The sequence below is a fragment of the Notamacropus eugenii genome, chromosome 5, assembly GCF_028372415.1.
Source record: "Notamacropus eugenii isolate mMacEug1 chromosome 5, mMacEug1.pri_v2, whole genome shotgun sequence".
Classification (NCBI taxonomy): Eukaryota; Metazoa; Chordata; class Mammalia; order Diprotodontia; family Macropodidae; genus Notamacropus; species Notamacropus eugenii.
This window is the reverse complement of record NC_092876.1, coordinates 301,154,997-301,173,759: the sequence shown is the minus strand read 5'-3', so window position 1 is coordinate 301,173,759 and position 18,763 is coordinate 301,154,997. Positions and strand designations below refer to the sequence as shown.

At 37.0% G+C, this 18,763-nt stretch overlaps 1 protein-coding gene across 12 annotated transcripts in view; it reads right to left on the bottom strand.

Annotated features, from left to right (window-relative positions):
• Positions 1–18,763, bottom strand: part of NCKAP5 (NCK associated protein 5) — a 1,146,457-nt gene that overhangs the window by 280,786 nt on the left and 846,908 nt on the right. For all 12 annotated transcript variants that reach the window (XM_072613277.1, XM_072613276.1, XM_072613278.1 and 9 more), the window contains one exon: positions 16,459–16,608. In XM_072613277.1, the coding sequence (XP_072469378.1) occupies positions 16,459–16,608 (150 nt within the window). The remainder of the gene's footprint in view (positions 1–16,458; positions 16,609–18,763) is intronic.

Below are 18,763 nucleotides of genomic sequence, written 5' to 3'. Positions count from 1 at the left end.
CTCAGCCTCATCTGTCCTCTGACTGCAGGGCTGGAGTGTGGAGCATGAAATGTCACCCAAAGCCTTCCTGGAGAGAAGGTAGAACCTGGACTTCGTTGCTCAGGCTGCTTTCCATCTGCATCTCTCTACTCTGGAACAAGATGCCCTGTGACATCCTCTACCCCTTTCTAGCTTCCTTTTGTGTACTGTCTTTCCCATTAGATTTTAGACTATCTTTTTTTTAATTTGGCACAGTGCCCAGCACATACGAGGTACTTAATAGATGTTTATTGAACTGAGTTTTTCCATTTATACAAATGTTTATGTATGTGTGTGTGTGTGTGTGTGTGTGTGTGTGTGTGTGTGTGTGTGTGTGTGTGTGTAGTATTAACCCTGTCTTGGAATAAAAATAAGCAAGGAGATAACTTTTAAAGTCATTTCAACTTTCCACTAATCCTCTTTGTTGTTCGTACATAGAAAATAAGTGACAGCTTGAATTATAATGTACCCCTGGGGACTTGTGCTCAAAATGAGAGGATCAACAGTATTTTATATTAAAACCTTGATTAGCAAGTCACCTGTCTGTAAAACTCAGTCTTGCTAAACACACCCCACCCTGATGTTGAAAAAGCAGGCCCTGAACACCCTGCAACAAGTAAACAGGAAAAAAGACCAGATATTTAAAAAATTATTGCCAATACTCCATGATCGGTGGTTTGCTGCCGAGAGGAAAATATGCATTTGACTAGCTATAAAAAGTCTTATTTATTGCTCTATGGAAAAGAAGAAAAGTATATTAAAATCAATAGAAGATTTTTTAAAAAATAAGATATTAGAACAATTGTTGGGCAGTTGTGTCTGACTCTTCGTGACCTCATTTGGGATTTTCTTAGCAAAAACACTGAAGCAGTTTGCCATTACCTTCTCCAGCACATTTTACAGACTTGAAGTGACTTGAAGTGATGTTCGGGACCACAGAGCTAGTAAGTGTCTGAAGTGATTTGAACTTGGGTCTTCCTGACTCTAGACCTGTCATACTATCCATTGTACCATGTAATTGCCTGATTAGAAAAGCAGAGAAGTACTAATAGAACTGGCAGTTGTCAGCACTATGACTACGGAAAGGAGAAGGGCTTGTGACTGCCTCCAGAGGCAAGGCACTATACCTAGGAAAAGCAGTTAGTACAGCTGGCCTCACCTAGGCCAGGGAGTTGTGTAGGGAGTCACAAAGTTGGGAGATTTAAGGATGAAGACATATGGTGTTGACAGATACTCATAGATAAGGGCCTGGTCATATCTTTGGTAGATGTCTGTGTAAAAGAGTTTTACACTCTAAACTCTAGGGCTCAGGAATGAGAGGCTATATGGAACCTTCTCTGCTGTGCTCATTTCTCTGTCTTCCTTGTTATTTTGATCAGCAGACAAAGTGCCCAGAAGTGTGTCCTAGCCACACTTGCTATTTACTCAATGTTCAGGTTTTCAGGACAGATATATCTGTGAGGATAAAGTCATTCTATGATAGCTGAAGCCACTGTCTGACTATCTTCCTGATTAAAATTGAAGTGTGTTTAAGGGCCCCAGACAAAACAGTGATAATCATCTTCAACAGAACTGATGTTTAGAAGTAGTAAGAAGGTAAGGAGCAGAGGAAAGTGATGTAGCAGAAAAGACGAGGGCCAATGTGCTTCACTACAACTTAGTAAGAAAGAATGACATAGTCAGAAAAAATCAAACTGACACTCAGAAGTAGAGAAGAGACCACTGACCTAGGGGCGTCACTGTCTGAGGATCAGCCATGGGGTAGACATTCTGTTACTACATAATTGTGGAGCTCATCGTGTAGTATCTGGTAATGGGTTAACCTATAGCAAATGCTGTCTCCTTGAAGATTACCACATTAACCCCAAATTAGACTCTGCAACTTCTACCCATCATTCCAAGTACTGCCTTCTGGGACAAAGCAGAATAAGTTTCTTCCCTTTTCCCTTAGATAGATTTTTAAATATGATAGCTTCCATTATCCTCTTACGTTTTCTATTCTCCAGGCTAAACATTCCCACTCTCTGCATCATATCCTTCTGAGTAATGAGGATTTCTATCCTCATCTGTTCTTCCCTGTGTCCACCTGACATAATTAAAAAGGTACCTTACAATAGGAATGTGGACTTAGGGCTTGAAGGAAACTTAGACATTATCTAATCCAATCCTATAATTTTACAGATCACAGTGTTGATTCACAAGTGGTGGTGGAACTTGCCTATGATCATATAACTAAGGAAATAGGGCCCAGACTATAACTCAAGTCCTCTCAGTCTAATCTAGTGTTCTTTCTATCATAGATGATATCAGAAATAATTACAGGACCTGAAAAATTTCACACGAAAGAAAGACAGGCTGGAAGTGATAGAATGTTAAGCATACTTAAGCATCAATTTTCACAGAGTGGCAACAATTCCAAAAGAACGCAAAAGCTCACAGATGATATTATCACCATACATCTTTGAGTGACACTACAGATAGACAATAACCTGGCCCCCAAACCGAACAGTTTGAGAAGATAACACTGAATCATATTTGCAAAACTTCAGTAATGTCAATGATTCCAACATGCTCCCTATTGATAAGCTTCCCTCTCTCCACCCCTTTTAAAGCATTAATGTTTTCTAAATGATGTTGTATTTCTATGAACCACTGAATATCCTAATCTCAGAAGAGCTGAAGTTGTTGATGACCCAAAAGGAAAAGGAAAGTTGAAGACTGGATACAAGCCAATGAAGCATACAATCCATGATAGCTTATTCATGAGTAGTGGTATAAAAGATATTACTGAGGACATATATGAGCAGTTCATGTACTGAAAGCAAGGAGTAACAGAAGGACAGCCAAAATATTGTACTCGTAGCCATTATATTATATATGACAGCTAAGTGGCAGAGAGAATAGAGAGCAGGGCCTGCGAAGACTCATCTTCCTGAGTTCAAATCTGGCCTCAGACACATACTAGCTGTGTGGTCCTGAAAGTCACTTAATCCTATTTACCTCAGTTCCTCATCTGTAAAATTAGCTGCAGAAGGAAATGGCAAACCACTGAAATATCTTTGCAAAAAACACAAAACAAAACAATTTGGGTCATGAAGACTCGGACATGACTGAAACAAATCAACAATATCCTATCTATGCTCTCTTAATGGTGATGGACTTAGTACAAAGCCCTGGTTGTCTTAGGCCAATGCAGCTCAGAACTTCTGAGCTCAAGAGATCTATCAGTCTCTTCTACTCCAGTAGTAGGGAACTACAGGCATGTAACCACCATGTTCATTCACTTTGACCAGGAAATGTTAAAAAAAAAATATTAGAGGACCCCTGATTGTGGGCTAGAACTCTCTACGGAGGATTTATAGAAATATGTAGAGAATCCTGTATGATAAAGGCACATGACTTGGCTGTGATCTGTACCACTAGAGATATATTCCGCAGATGAAATCAGAGAAGCCAACAGAAGTACTGAAATAAGCCCAGGGCATTAAACTTACAATTTAAATTATATAATTATATCTGACTCTATTTGGTACTTCATTCTCACCTCTTAAAATAGTTTTGGGTTTTCATTCTTTCACATAATTATTAGCTATTCCTCTTATTTTTTGTATCATCAGGAAATTTAATGTCTGCCATCTGTCTAGTGGTCATGGAAGACAATGTTAAGCAAAATAGGGCTAAGATCAGAGCCTTGGGTCGTTATACTATAGACCTTTCTCTAGGAGGGCATTAATGCACAAACCAACGTCCCTTTGAACTAGAATCATCCAGCTCACATCTTCCTATCTTGTTCACCAAGATATAACAAGAGATTTCATCAAATATCTTGTTGAAATCCAGATATTCTAAATTTATACTCTATGATGTACTCTTTGAATATCCTCAGTGATGGCAAATCATCATCCTTCAAGGATAGGTTTGATTTTTTGACAGGCCCAAAAGTAATTTGGAACTGAACATGGTGATTAACACTGATGATCCAACTGGAGAATAACATTTTCAGAAAGAAATGGTGTATGACTCTAAAATCATGAGGTCAGCAAACTGGCTATGGAGGCAGTTCCAAAAGAAAAATTTTGAAATTTTTTAAAGAAGTGTCAGTATTATCAGGAAAAGTTCCTGGCATTGCAAGTTGACTATTCTGAAAGGGATACAAGTCATTTGGGTACACAAATGTTATCACTGATTAAAACAAATCAGTCTTTTATTTTATTTTTATTCCTCCTATGCTACACCAAATTTAGAAGGTATTAGCAGATAATAAAATGGAACAATGGAAATCATATTTAACATAATTTAATCTTTCTTTGATATTAAGGAAAGTGTATCAGATTGCTACAATTTGTTTCTTATACAGCTGGAAAAAATAATCTTCTTACTATACAGGTCTGACCAAGTCATGCTACTGCTAAAAAACCTTTAATGTTTTGTTATTGCTTCTAGCATAAAATATAAACTCCTTAGCATGCCATTTAAAGACTGCCACAATCTGGCTTCAACTTTTTGAGTCTTATTTTTCTTTACGTTTTTTACATTCCAGTGAATGTACCTACTCCCAAGGCTCAGAATGAAAAGGCATACCTCTGTGCATTTGCCCATGCCCAGAATATACTCTATCTCAAACTACCTTTCAAAATTATTTTATTGCAATGCTTTGATCAGGTTGAAAATGTACATTTCCTCCTGAAATATGTCTCATATAGTTTGGACTTCTAACCCATTTCTAACCCATTCTAAACCATCACAATTTATATTGCATTTTATATTATATATATAATATGTATGTATTTTATACCTATTCTTTCTGTAACATATTTATATACATATGTATATGTATATACGTATATGTATACACACACATATGCCTGATCTATCTTGGCAGCAAAAATTTAAATTCGGAAAGACTAATTTTTTTTGGTATTTTATCCCCAGGACATTTTATTTTTTTAAACTGAAGGTACTTAATACATGTTTGTTGAATTGAATTGTCTCAGGATCAAAATATTAAACAGATACTCATGCAGACACAAAAACTGAAAAGACTTGATGGGCATGTGAAAGTCTGGGGCTACATATTGGAAACAGATTTTGTAAATAAATCTTGATTATCATTCTATTTATTTATGTCTTTTCATAATACTATAGAAAAAAATGTCTGATTGAGTTAAAAGAAAAAAAAATTGGCTTGGACTCCACAGAAGTGTGAGGTTCACAGGAAATGGATTTGGCAAGGTCTGTACACTATTCACGCATACACACACAATTCCCTTCACGTTTTAAGATGACGTTGGTGACACTGTTACTTCCCCTGAGTGCAACTATGCTGTGTGAAATGCAATCTCTCCTAAATGGATTCATGACTATCTCAGTATTTTACAAGATTACCAAAACCAATCTGACTTTGGCCCCAGGCACTTCAAAAGTAAAACAGTAATGATGTCATCGTAAGAATGATTTTCATTTTCCTAAGAAATCACTGTGGCTGTGACTACAAATGAAGTGTTGAAGATATTACCCAAATAATAGGAGGGTGGCCAGGACTCTGATCTTGAGGAAGAACACATTTAAGTTCCATAAATTAGTTATTTTTATTGATCTAACTTCTCAGGTAATTCTTCTTCACTTTGCTTGTCTTGATATGGCCTACGTCCTTTCCAAAAACAAAACAGTACAACAAAAGGCAATTATCTTTTTTGAGCTGAACAGGGCAAAAAGTCTTGTGTTATGAAACTAAATGTTTTTATTTTCCCTCAAGGCTGCTGATGTGATGTCTCAACCAATATTTTCCTCAAAGACAGACTAGCATATCCTTTCTAGAAGGGCTTAGCTTTATTATCTTAGTTGAATGTCAGTGGAAAAAAACCTAATAATTGAGCCCTAGAAAGGGACAGTTAGCTTAGTCTAATTGTACTGTTACTAGTGTATTCCAATTAGAAAAGTGCTAATAATATGGAGCAGGAATAGACATTCACATTTAGAAGGGGAAATTTACAAACAAAGCCATGGGAAATACTGTGGATAGCTTACACAAAGAAGCAGTCACCAGAACTAATACTGCAGTTATCTTTCTACCCATGGCAGCCTCTGCTTATAGGTTTTTTCCCCTCCACATCTTACAATCACTGATCTATTACGATACTCTAGTCACACTGCACTGCATATAAGGTAAAACTGTACATTTCCCAATCCCAATGTAGCAAGCCATTGGGTTTTACCCTCATTTGAATACTAATGAATCAAACCATCATCAGACTCTGCTGCTGGAAATCAGCATGAAGAAGTTAATTTCTTATAAGTTTCCTAATGGAAAAGGATAGTATATCACTGACTCAGCACTAGTAGGCAACAGAGTGAAGACATTTTCTGGGATGTATAAGGCTCCCTAATTTGGAGTTATTTTTCTTTCAGATTGCTGAGTGTTTGTTTGCTGCTTGCAATTGTCAGAACTTCCAGAACTTGCAGAATGCTTTCTTTCATCTTGTTTAATGTGTCCAATCATACTGCTTTTAGGACACATAGAACAAAATTTATTTGATTAGGATGTTTTGCTATGTCCCCTAGGTATTTCCAATCCAGAGATTCTCAGAAACTTACATTAGGATTTAGTGAAAAGAACACTAGATTTGGAGTCAGTGGACCTGAGTTCAAATTTCACTTCTGCCACTTGCCACTTATGTGACTTTGGAAAATTCACTTCACCTTTTAGGACCTCTGATTTCCTTAAATGTAAAATTAGGAAATTGAACTAAAGGATCTATACTCCTCATTCTAGTTCATAGATTCACAGAATCTATGATCCTAAGAGGTTTTAGTTTTTAATTACATTCATGAAACACTAAGCTTAAACAAAAAAGCTAATTGCATGTAACTAAGCAAACTGAGGCCTTTTGATTAATAAGCCAACCAGCTTTCACACTCTGGCATCAAAATTGATGCCCTCCATGAAAAAACAAGGCCAAGGATACATAACATTAAACCAACACACAATTAACAGCACTTTGTTCTAATTATCTCTGGGCACAATTAATGTTGGCCCTGTAGTTCATTTTTCTTCTTTGATAGCTCCTTAGACTATTTATGCAGATTAATTCTTGATGTACTGGCATTCCCTAATATCAGTGGTTACTTTTTTTTTAACAAGCTTTCATAAAAATCTGACCTTAGTGTGATAACCTCTTCACTGACCTCTAGCGCTCAGGCTTCCAGCTCATAGTGAGAAAGTTTTTTTTCTTTCCTTCTTGGCATTTGGCCATAACTGATAAAAGATGATATATTTGTTGAAGTCTATGAGTTGGGAGGACACAAAAGGGCCAGTTTACAGCAGATGTGACAGCAACAAAATCTGAAATAAGAAGAATCTTGGGTTTACTTTTTGTTGTTGTTGTTCAGTTGTTTCATTCATGCCTGAGTCCTTTTGGGGTTTTCTTGGTAAAGATTCTCCTGCTCATATTACAGAGGAGGAAACTAAAGCAAACATGCCCAAGTGACTTGCCCAAGGTCTCACAGCTAATAAGTGTGTGAAGCTAAATTTGAACTCAGGAAGATGAGTCTTCATGACTCTAGGTCCAGCAAGCAAGTTCAGTGGCCCATCATTAATAGCAAAAAGTCTGAAGGGGAAAAATAAGAAAACTAATGAAAGAATCCTGGAGATAGGTACAATTTTCATTTATTAGATTTATAGGTTTTCTCATATTTCCCATAGCGTTCTCCTAAATAAAAGTTCTTTTGGAAGTCATAAGTAACCACTGCAAGATTCTAGAACAGAATCCCCATCTAATTTAGTATGTTTATCTGACCATATTATTTTACGTACTGAAAATGTGTATGCACATAAAAGAAAAGCAATAAGCTCGGCAGGCAGGCAGGCTAACAGTGTGGAAATAGAAGGGCCTGGTAGGTCTAATTCTGGCTCTGAATCTGGCTCCCTATGGAGCGCTGATAAACGTATTTAGCCCTTATGTGCCTCAGTTACCTATTCTAGAAAATGGGTCAGCCCAACAGGGCAGAAATTTACATAGCATTTCACACTGGGTTTCAAATGGAAAACTGCTTCCTGCTTTCCAGAGGCCAAAGTCTAACAGCTCTGCAATAGCAGATGTGCCCCAGGAGCACTGGAAAAGAAGGCGTCATTTGAGACCCTGACTTTCTGGGTGGTTGGGAAGTCGTTCTGACTCAAAACAGCAACAAATATCTTTCCAAAATGCATGGCGCTTTAAAATTCCACCATGTAAGATGGGGAATCCATAAAAGAAATAAGGTGGTGGGACTCAAAATTAGGGATAAAAGAAAACAGAAGTTCTATGGTATTGTAATGAAACTGTGATTCTATTTATATGAATACTCCCTATGAAAGGAAGGAAAGGGAAAGTAGGAGGGTAAGGGGAAAAGTAAGGGAAGCTATTAAGTGCCTGCTATGTGCCAGGAACTGTGCAAAGTGCCTGGCACAACGTAAGTAATACTGAGTATGATTTTCACAACAACCTTGTGAGGTAGGTATTATTATTGTGTCCATTACACAGAAGTCAAGTGACTTGTTGAGAGTCGTATAGCTAGGAAGAAGGCTACAATGATAAAGATTACAAACCATTCACACCTTATCCTACGCAACTCTTGCCCATATCTTCCCATAAATCCTCCATGATGGTGATAGGAGGGAGTAATAGGGTCATGTAACATTACAGGGTCCTTTCTCTACATCTTTTGAAATTGTGTAGATGCCAGTGGAGTACATGAGTTATCCTTAACTCTCATTGTATAACTGATTCATCTAATTTTCCAGCCAAATAATATCCTTTATGTATTTTTTTTTAAGTGATAGGCTGCTGTTTGTGTATTAACACCCATCAAGCATCTTGGCGTTATCTATTACAATTTTAAATTGTTAAGAGATTCTGGTATTACATGACTTGCATTCATTATAGTATATCGGGAAGGATGATGGCACTAAAAAAGTTGCCTTTGCTTCTGAGAGAATCTTAGGATAATCAAAATCACTGTGCAATTTCCCCAGTAAAAATGAACCCACTCACTCCTTTCCTCTTATTTTAATTCTAGGTCCAGGGTGCTGAACATTCACAGTGTTTGTCCAAGCTACATTTACTGACAAACCAAATGTAGATTTTCAAACCAGTTGCATATCATAGTCTATACAAAAGGCATTCTTCATACACTTAGTTTTTCCTCTGCATATAATGATGCCAAACTTCTGAAATATAATGAGTTTTATTTTGGAGGCTAAGTTTTTAGGGCTTAGTGCAATCAGTACAATATATTTTAGAAAAAGAAAGATTTAGAAGACCTTACTATCAATAGGAAATTATTCTTTGATTTGGACTCTGTTCTGGATAGTCTCTATGGCAGTAGCAAACATTTTTGGTGAATATCATTCTCTCTCCCTGTTTTATGCTTTACTTAATAATAATTAAAAGATCTCTGAAGAAAGTCATCAATGTTGTTAAAGAACTTTTGTTTGACTTGTATATTTGTAATGGAGAACATTTTTTAGGAGATCCTAAGAGGGCAGCATTTCATTCCACCAAATCATGACCACTTTTTAAGAAAAAAAAAAAATGAACTCAACCAACATGGATGTGGACATCTTGTGTTCTTTGCACCATTCAATAAATTATGTGAATATAAAGATGCAGTTTGTTAAAGAATATGAGACCTATCTATGTATTCACTGTATATCTCCACCAATTATACCTTTGAAAAAGGTGTAAATTATTCACATATATTATTGGCATGGTAGGAAAACATACTGATCAATACTGATACTGATCAATAGCTATTGATATTTTCTTGATCACTTTTTTAATAACAAGTTTTGAATATTTTTCTACCCCAAGAATTTGGTATCTTTCCTTCTTTCAGGTATCTTAAAAATAATAAGTAACCTCATGTTCACAAAGTTATCTTGCCTCCAACACTGACCTCCTCTGGGTATATTTGATCTAAAAAAAATTGTTATTCAAGTCAACAAGTAAGTCAACAGGGATATATTAAGAGCTTGCTATATGTCAGGCACTGTTCCAAGAACTTTGGATACAAAGAACAGTGAAAAGTCCATGTCTTTGATGAGCTCAAAATAGAATATTTGTCTTCTTTAGTGATATTTCTACCTCCGCACATAGCACAACACTTCAGAGAATGACTTGAAGGTAAAAAAAAAAAAATGTGGGCCTCTATTGTTATTGATGCAGAAAAGAGTTTGTTACAGAAAACATCACAGATCTAGTCTACTTTCATTTTTGTTGTCCCTTTCTGGTTTCATGCTTAAAAGCCCAAAGATAATTTGGTTTGAGTCTCTCAACTAACTTTCTGTAAACTTTTCCAATCCAGTTTTTCTTACTGTTTTACCAGATAATACTACTCAGAATCTCCTGCTATCAACCTATGTAAGCTTTTAAAAACAAGTCTGTATTCTAATAAATGTTGGCCTTGGCTCTTATATTTTCTTCCATTGGCAAGGAGATCAAATATTTTCTGGAAGAGGCAGATTGCCCAGTTTTGAAGGGAGAATCAAATAAAATAACCCATAGAAAACATTTTGTAAACCTTAAATGTGCTTCATAATTGTGTTATTAGTATTATTAATTCCAGGATCTTTTGGTGTCTTCATTGTGAGGATGAATTAATAACAGTTTAGTCATTCTTAGGAAACTGTAGTAGTTTGTATCAATGGTGAAAATGTGCAACAGACAAAAGAAAAAAATATGTACAGCTAGTTTAAATAGATTAGGTTGGAGTTTCCCTCAATTGTGTCCTGCATACTCTCATTTTCCTCCTTTCTTCTAATGTGGTATTAATTTTGTTCTTTAGACTAACAAGTCAATAGTCTGATGGCATACTGACAACGGATTCAGAAATGACTTACATATCAGCAGCCATTTAGAATATAATAAAGGCCAACATTCATGATGTTATTCAGTGTTTGCCATGTCCGGTACCTCTTGACCTTTCCTGAAGTATGAGTGAAGCTTCTGTCCAGTTTACAAACTTTTAATCTCATTTCTTGCCCCTGAATCAAGTTTCCAATACATTTTTCATATGCCCACTATGCCCCCTTTTGTACTGAAGTCATGGAACATATGTTGTTTTAACTTAGAGGGTTTTATTGAGTTCTTTTCTAGAATTTCTCAACCTCATCATACTCTGCAATAGATGTTCAAGCAATGGTGAGATTTTGTTCTTGTGGGTATTTATACACATTTATCATTAGCTCTGTTATGTGAATAAAATCTTGTCTTCTGATGCCTTTATCTGTCTTTTCAAAGAAAATCTGGAAGTCCTTCTTGCACTTAACTCCAATTTCCTAATAAAGTAATAATACACATGGAATCAGGAAGATTGGGGATTCATATTTTACTTCAGAAATATATTATCTAGATAACTCTAGATAGGTCATTTAACTCTTCTCAGATTAAAATTCCTCATTTAAAAAATGGGGATAAGAATAACACCTAGCTCAGAGGGTTGGTGAGAGAAATAAATTAGATGATACCCACATATAATGTTTTACAGATATTGAAACTATTTAAAAGCTAGCAATTATCACTATTTTATGATTTCCTCAATGATGATAATGCCATTATTAATATGATTCAGGCCTTTCAGTAACTCACCTACCTATTGGTCCCTGGAGCAAGGCTTCACATTTAGATTGGTACCTATTAAGTTACTGGTTATGAACAGTCTAAAAACTGTAATTCTCAGCATATTCTTTGTCATCCCCTTTACTGCCCCTCTTCCATCATCACACAGAAGAAGGTGAAGGGGCCACATTAGGCTAAAAGACAATTTATACTTCTCTTTTTTCTGCTTTGTCCAAATAATTCATCGTCTAAGGATGAGGGACGATCTACTGGTTACATGGTTAGGTTGGAAAGGCAGGAAAAAAAATCTGCTCATGGTTCATAAGTAAAGTCTTATCAGCATGGTAGAACCTATCTTGAGCTCTCATTCTGCTAACATAACCATGAAGAAAGCATCACCCTCATATCACAATGAAGAACAAGCTGAACATCATGACTGAATCATTTATTATCAGGAGTAACACACTGGAAAGAGGCCTGAACTTGGAGTCAGGAAGCCTTGATTATAAGTACTTCCATGAGATTTACTAGCTGCGTGACCTTGGGTAACTCACTTAAACTCTTTTACCTAAATACTTCAAGACAGGAAGTAGAGAGGCTTGCTAGAATGCCATAGTTAGGCTTAGGAGGTCAGTGGGAAAAGCCTTTGTAAGTAAACATTTGTGTTGTCTCGTCTAAGTTTGGATAATCTCCTTAGACTCATAGACTCATCCAGTTTCTGCTTCTGAGGTTCTTATTTTTGAAGAATGTTTGCTCTCCAGCCTTATGTGGAGAAATCACTTTATCTGCTGAGAAACCTTTTATCTTCTGCTTTGATATTTTTTTAAAAAGCATATCTCATATATACTGAAATTTTTTGTAACATAAAGCCTTTTTAAAAGAGAACCTTTTTTAAAAAAATCTAATTGTCTCAGTGACAGTTGCTAGGAAACCACACGATGCAAATTAATCAGTAAATTCCTAGCAGGTACATACCTGCTAGCCAGAGGAGCTTTATGTGACTTAGAAGCGACCTAACAGAAAATACTCATTGGAAAGGGACGATTACACAGTTTTATTACAGACCAGCGACAGCATGCTACTATGTCGCTTTTCATTCTCTTCCTGCTTTGCCACAATGTGGGAAAAGATTCAGGGGAGAAGGGAACATGGTGTTATTGTCTCTCTTGCAAAGGACTGCTAGGAAGGACGAATTAGACCATTCCTCATTAACTAAGAGTCTATGGAGAATGATCTGTAAGTTGTGGTAATGATAAAGAAAAAAGGCTAGAGGGAAGTCATATTCCTGGGCTTTTGATAACAAGCTGCCTTGAGCTCCTGCATACTGGTAGTATGCACATAAGGAAAGGGTTTTTGATTTACGTTAAAAGATCCAGGATTGGGGGCAGAGCCAAGATGGTGGAGTTAAAAAGGCACTCATTTGCCGGCTCTCCCCACGCAGCCCATAAAATACCTGTAGAGAGGGACTCTCAACAAATTTTGGAGCAGCAGAAGTAGAGAACAACACAGTGGAGTAGATTTCCAGGCCAGGGTGACCTGAGAGGCCCACAGGCCCTCCTGGCCCAGACTGAATGTAAATAGTAACTGTTTCTCTTTTGGCCAGCAACCCTGAGGGTTTTCCCCTCCCAATTTGATTTTTTTTTTTTTTAACTAAATGAGCCATATCTTGACTCACTTCTTAAAGAGGCCTATTCAATGAATGGGTATTATCTCACTCAAAGTGAAAATCTGGAAAGGTCTTAGCCTAAAAGAGCCAGGATCTCCCACTATGTCGTGGGCCATCTCTAGCTGTCCTGATGAACATCTGATCAATGGATCCAGATGGCTCTGGAGATGAAAGTGAGATCAGTGACCTTGCACATCCCTCCTTCACTCAAATCAAAGTCAACTGCATGTCATCTCATCATTTCCCTGATTTCATGGTCCTCTTCAAAAGAAAAGGACAAACACAATTCTCCCAATGTAAAAATTAAACACCACTTCCATCTTCATTTAACTCAGAAAGCACCTAATCCACCAAAAGAAGAGAAAATTCAATTCACTTCAATTCATTTAGCCAACAAAATTAGATACCTACAGTTGGCATACCAGTGCCATAAGTGGGAAAAGATAATATGGTGATGAAAGAAAGAAAAGAATAGTGAAAGGGAAAGGTAGCAAATAGGAGAAAAGTCTCCCCTCACACATACACCTTCCACGTATACTCCACCTTTTGGCACTTTCAGGGGTAAATGAGAAAGAAGAGTGATCTTTTGCATCAGAACCTCCCCCAAATTTTAATCCTCCATTTCTGGGACACACAAAAAATAAATTACCATCTCCTGTTCCCCTTTCCAACTGCCAGCCTTCCATCCCTAATTGCAAATCGAGCTGTATTTTTCTTTTAAATATACTATTGGGAAGAATGTTCTTATTTCTAAGCCTTTGGTTTACAATAACAAAGCTCCTCACCACTGTAGCTTGTGAATTTGTTAGGGTTGACTCACCCCTGCATTTTCCCAAGGTAGACTTTTTCTTAAGTATGTGAGTCAGTGTGTTTATCTGTCACAGACCGTAAGCTATAAAAGTTACAGCCATTTTGCCTAAACATATGCCAAAAGGTCAACACATAGTGAACACATATTAAAAAATAATAAAAATAAAATCAAGTAGTGTACTGCTTACAGAATTTCAAAATAACCTTAAAATGACACCAATTTTGCCATACATATATGTATACACACACACACACACACACACACACACACACATACACATACCCCTAAATTTGTGCATATGCTAAAGATCCCTGGTATTTTCTACAAGAATAAAGAGTAGTGAAGATTTTTGGGGGGGAGAGGATCACATATAATATCTAAAAACCTTTAAGAAATAAATACTCATATTTCTGCTAAAAAATTAATGAGAAAAAAATCTTACATAATTATAGTCATGGAATTTAATATGACCTTTAGCTGTCACAGTTTGTTTTACTGTCTTCATATGTGATCTCACCGATACTGGATTGAAAGTATTTATCAAGTTTATAGTCTGTGAGTAAAATAATGTTTACTTTTTCCTTTACAAATCCAGTGAGTGTTTAAGGGTTGTGCAATTGGGCACTTAAGAAGAAATGTAGTTATTCACTATCTTGATAAGTTTGTCTAAGAGGCAGAAAAAATCACATTAATTATGAAAATAAGTAAACACTAATAGGTTACTTAAGATTTTGAGATAGAAAGACTCAATCTATCAAGAGAATCATTGAGTGCCGACTATGAAGGCCAGGATGGGTGAAGTTTCTTGCCCATGGAGACACACTGCTTTATATAATCAAACCTATTAGAATTGGATTCTAAGAAAGAAAAAGACCCTAAGATATGACTCAGTCCTTCTTAACTCTAGAAGGGCATTTAGTCCATCATCCAGTTAATACTGATGTTAATTAAAATGCTGTTAATTAAAGTTAATGTCTAAAAACCAAATTCCTTAGAAGATGATCCCACAGGTCCCCTGCATTTCCATTTTTCACAAAAGGTGCAATTTTTAAAAAATTCTTAATATTCAGATAAGTAGTAACCCCTCCTGATTAGAGCTACTGATAATTTAAAAAAAAAATACATTTAGATTAACTTTGCTGGTTATTTAAACAGCCTTACTTAGTAGTCACTCAGAAAGCATATGAATTCAAGTAGTTTTAAAGGCAAACAAAATGGGCTTAATTTATATTTACATTTCTGATGAGCTATAAGTCATTTTATGATGACTGATTAGGAACATGGGTATTTTTTCAATTACATTTGTTTTGGTCATTTGGTCTTTTGGTCACTCTATCAAGTTCAGAAGAGACAAAATTGATTTAATACAAGAATGACAAATATCCAACTGGATAAACTGGAAAGAAAATTTGGGGAGGAACCTAATGGAATCAGAATGGGAAGAAAGTTGAGGCTGTAAGTAGGATCTCTAAAGGAAACTTAACACGAGATCCTTTGGAAAATTAGAAGTGGCCAGAACCCAAAAAGAATTCATAATGGTAATCATCTCCACAGTAAAGAGATATGAGGGAGTTGAACTTTTATTGTTTGTAAGCTATTGGGTCTTGATATATTTACAGTGGATTTCAGAATCTGAGCCTTTGACTTTAGATGAAAGGTCATCTGAAGTTAATATATAGCCAAGAAATGCACTAGAACTGAACCAGTGAAAAATACTTCTATCTAGTTCTGCAGAGTAGATGATCATCATAAAGCTGGAAAGGATCTGAGAGGTTATCTAAACCAAAGGCCCTTACTATACAGATGAAGAAACTGAGGCCCAGAAGGGTCAAATGACTTATCTAGGTCACAGAGGTAACAAAGAGAAAATTTGCAATTTGATCCTTGACTTGTTTGATTCTAAATTCCCCTTTCTTTTTTACTGTAGTGTGTTGTTATGACATATCTTAAAGAATAAAAATGGGCCTATGTATCTAACATAAGCATTTCACTGGGTCTCTCCAAAGCTTTATCAAAAACAAAAATGTGGGTCAGTCTTTATTGTCATTATCGACCTAAGTATTTAGCAATCAGAAAATTATCAATTAGAAACTGTCAAAAGTATCATCATTTTCTAGCCCAAGCAGTAATACTCCAACAAGCCTTGAAGTGAATGAAAATTACCTGTAATTTCTGACAGAGAAAGACCTTTTCAGTTTTAAGAAAAATTAACTTCTTTTCCTTATCCTCAACAAAGTAGTCATGATGGGAAACAGTACATAAGATGAGTGTGTGTGAATGAGAAAGGGAAGATTGATAGCTCACCGCAACTCCACGCCAGTGAAAGAAGTAGAGCCCTTTCTCATGCGTGCAGTTGCTCAGCTCCTTACCTCCAGAACTCTCAGTCGTTCTAACAGCAGTTTGGTCTGTCCTTTCCCCTCCTCCGTACTGCTGCTTTCACTTCTTGAGTCTGTGTCTACCACCATGTGTAGATCTTCCAAAGTTTCTTTGTGCTTTCTTTCTTCCTCTGACAGTTTTTCCTAAAACAATCAAATCAACATTAAGGGCTTGCTTGGTGACAGGTACTGCGAACTGGTTAGGACTGGAAGGAAGGCAAAAGCCTCTTTAAAGGAGCTCATAGTGTAATGGGCAAGACATGTGAACCAGAAACGCACAGGGTAAACTGAAAGCGATCTTGGAAGAAATGCAGGAGCCATGGGGGAATGGGGGTAGAAAAGTTTTCTTGAATCTAGCTGCATTCGATGTTAGTACTGAAAGAAGCCAGGGAGACCAGGGGACAGAGAGGAAGAGGGCAAGCCTTAGAGAATGGAGGGCAGCAAGTGAGAAGGCATCAACTCGTACACAGCAAGAAAGCCAGTGTTGCTGGATTCCAGAGTATGGAAAAGGGATTAAAGTATAAGAAGATGGAAAGGTAGGACCTGATCAAGTTGTGAAAGACTTAAAAAGCAGAGGATTTTATATTTCATCCTTGAGGGAGCTACTAGGATTTATTTAGTAGGGAAGTAACAAAGTCAGAAATGGACTTTAAGATGATCATTTCAACTGCTGAGGGGAGGATGCACTAGAGGAACAGAGGCTTGAGGCAGAGCTCCCAAACATTAGGATATTGTAATAGTCCAGGTGTGAGGCTATGAGAACCTCCACCAAGGTAGTGGCTGTGTCAGAGGAGTGAAGAGGACATATACGAGAGATCTGACAAAGAAGAAACAGGAATTGGCAATAATATTAGATATAGAAGGGAGTCAAGAATTACAACCTAGGTTGAGAACCTGGGTGATTGGAAGGATAGTGATGCCCTATACAATAATACGGAAGTTAATAAAGTGTGATCACTTTCCATATTCTCCACAAAAAAAGTAAATGAGCCCAGAAATAAAGAGCTTATATCATTCTGCAGCCTACACATTCTTTAGTCAACTAGAGGCCAGGTTTTACTGGAAACATTTTCAATGTCACTTACATTATTAACAAACACAATAGGCATCCCATCTGATACCCCCTGACAGAGCAAGCTTGTGGGTCACCACCTTTTAATGCAGGTATCTGCTCCCCAGCTGGAGAAGTGACTTGGTTAGCAAAAGCCTCAGGTGGTGTCATGTAGTTAATCCACTTTTATCCACACACTGGAGCTTACCCTTGAGCTGTGCACTAAACTGTAAAGGAAATAATAAAAAAAATCGGCACCAAAGCTTTGATTTCTGAACAGCCCAGCTCCTCAAAAGTGGGATCATTAAAGTCAGTGGACAACCAACCATTTAATTAATTTGTGGGAAAATGTAATATCATGAAAGATTGGGACTATGGTGATTTCAGGCTTCTGTGAAGGCTGAAACCAATTAGCTCCTTCAGCTCAGCAGAGCAGTTCTGAACCCTGCTCCCCACCTCCACTTTTGAGCTTTTTCAACACTCCAGCATTTCTATTATAGCCCTGGGTGGCCATAAAATGTTGTTATTCAGTGTTCCATCTCTGCTGGGTGTTTCCTTCTCACCCCATCTCTGATTGCCCTCTGGAGGCTAAAGAGAGCTGCTAATTTCCAGAGGAAAAGGAATCATAGAGATATCCATTCTGCTATGACTTCTCATTCCTCGTATACACACCCCAGGCCCTCTAGCTACAGGACCTGCAGTTATCGCCAACTAGCCATATTAATGTTAGATCCCTTTTACAGACCACTTTAATAACTTCAAAGTGCTTTTCACACAACAGTTCTGGGAGGTAGCTGTGTAACTGACCCCGTTCAAAAGTTTCCACATTCTCATTATATTTCAAAATTCTCCATTCTTCAGTTTTCAACTAGACTGAAATACTACTAATAGGTTTGTATCCTGAAGAGATCAAAGAAAAGAGAAAAGGACCTATTTCTACAAAAATATAGCTGAACAAGTTGTGGTATATGATAGAAAACTACTGTGCTACAAGAAATGATGAGCAAGATGGTTTCAGAAAAACCTAAGAAGTCTTATGTGAACTGATGCAGATAAAGTGAACAAAACCAGGAGAATATTATACACAGTAACAGTGATATTGTAAGGATGATCAACTGTGACAGACTTAGCTACTTTGATCAAGACAACGATCCAAGATGTAGGATGAAAAATGCTATCCACTGAGAGACAGAGAGAAAGAGAGAGAAGAGAGAGAGAGAGAGAGAGAGAGAGAGAGAGAGAGAGAGA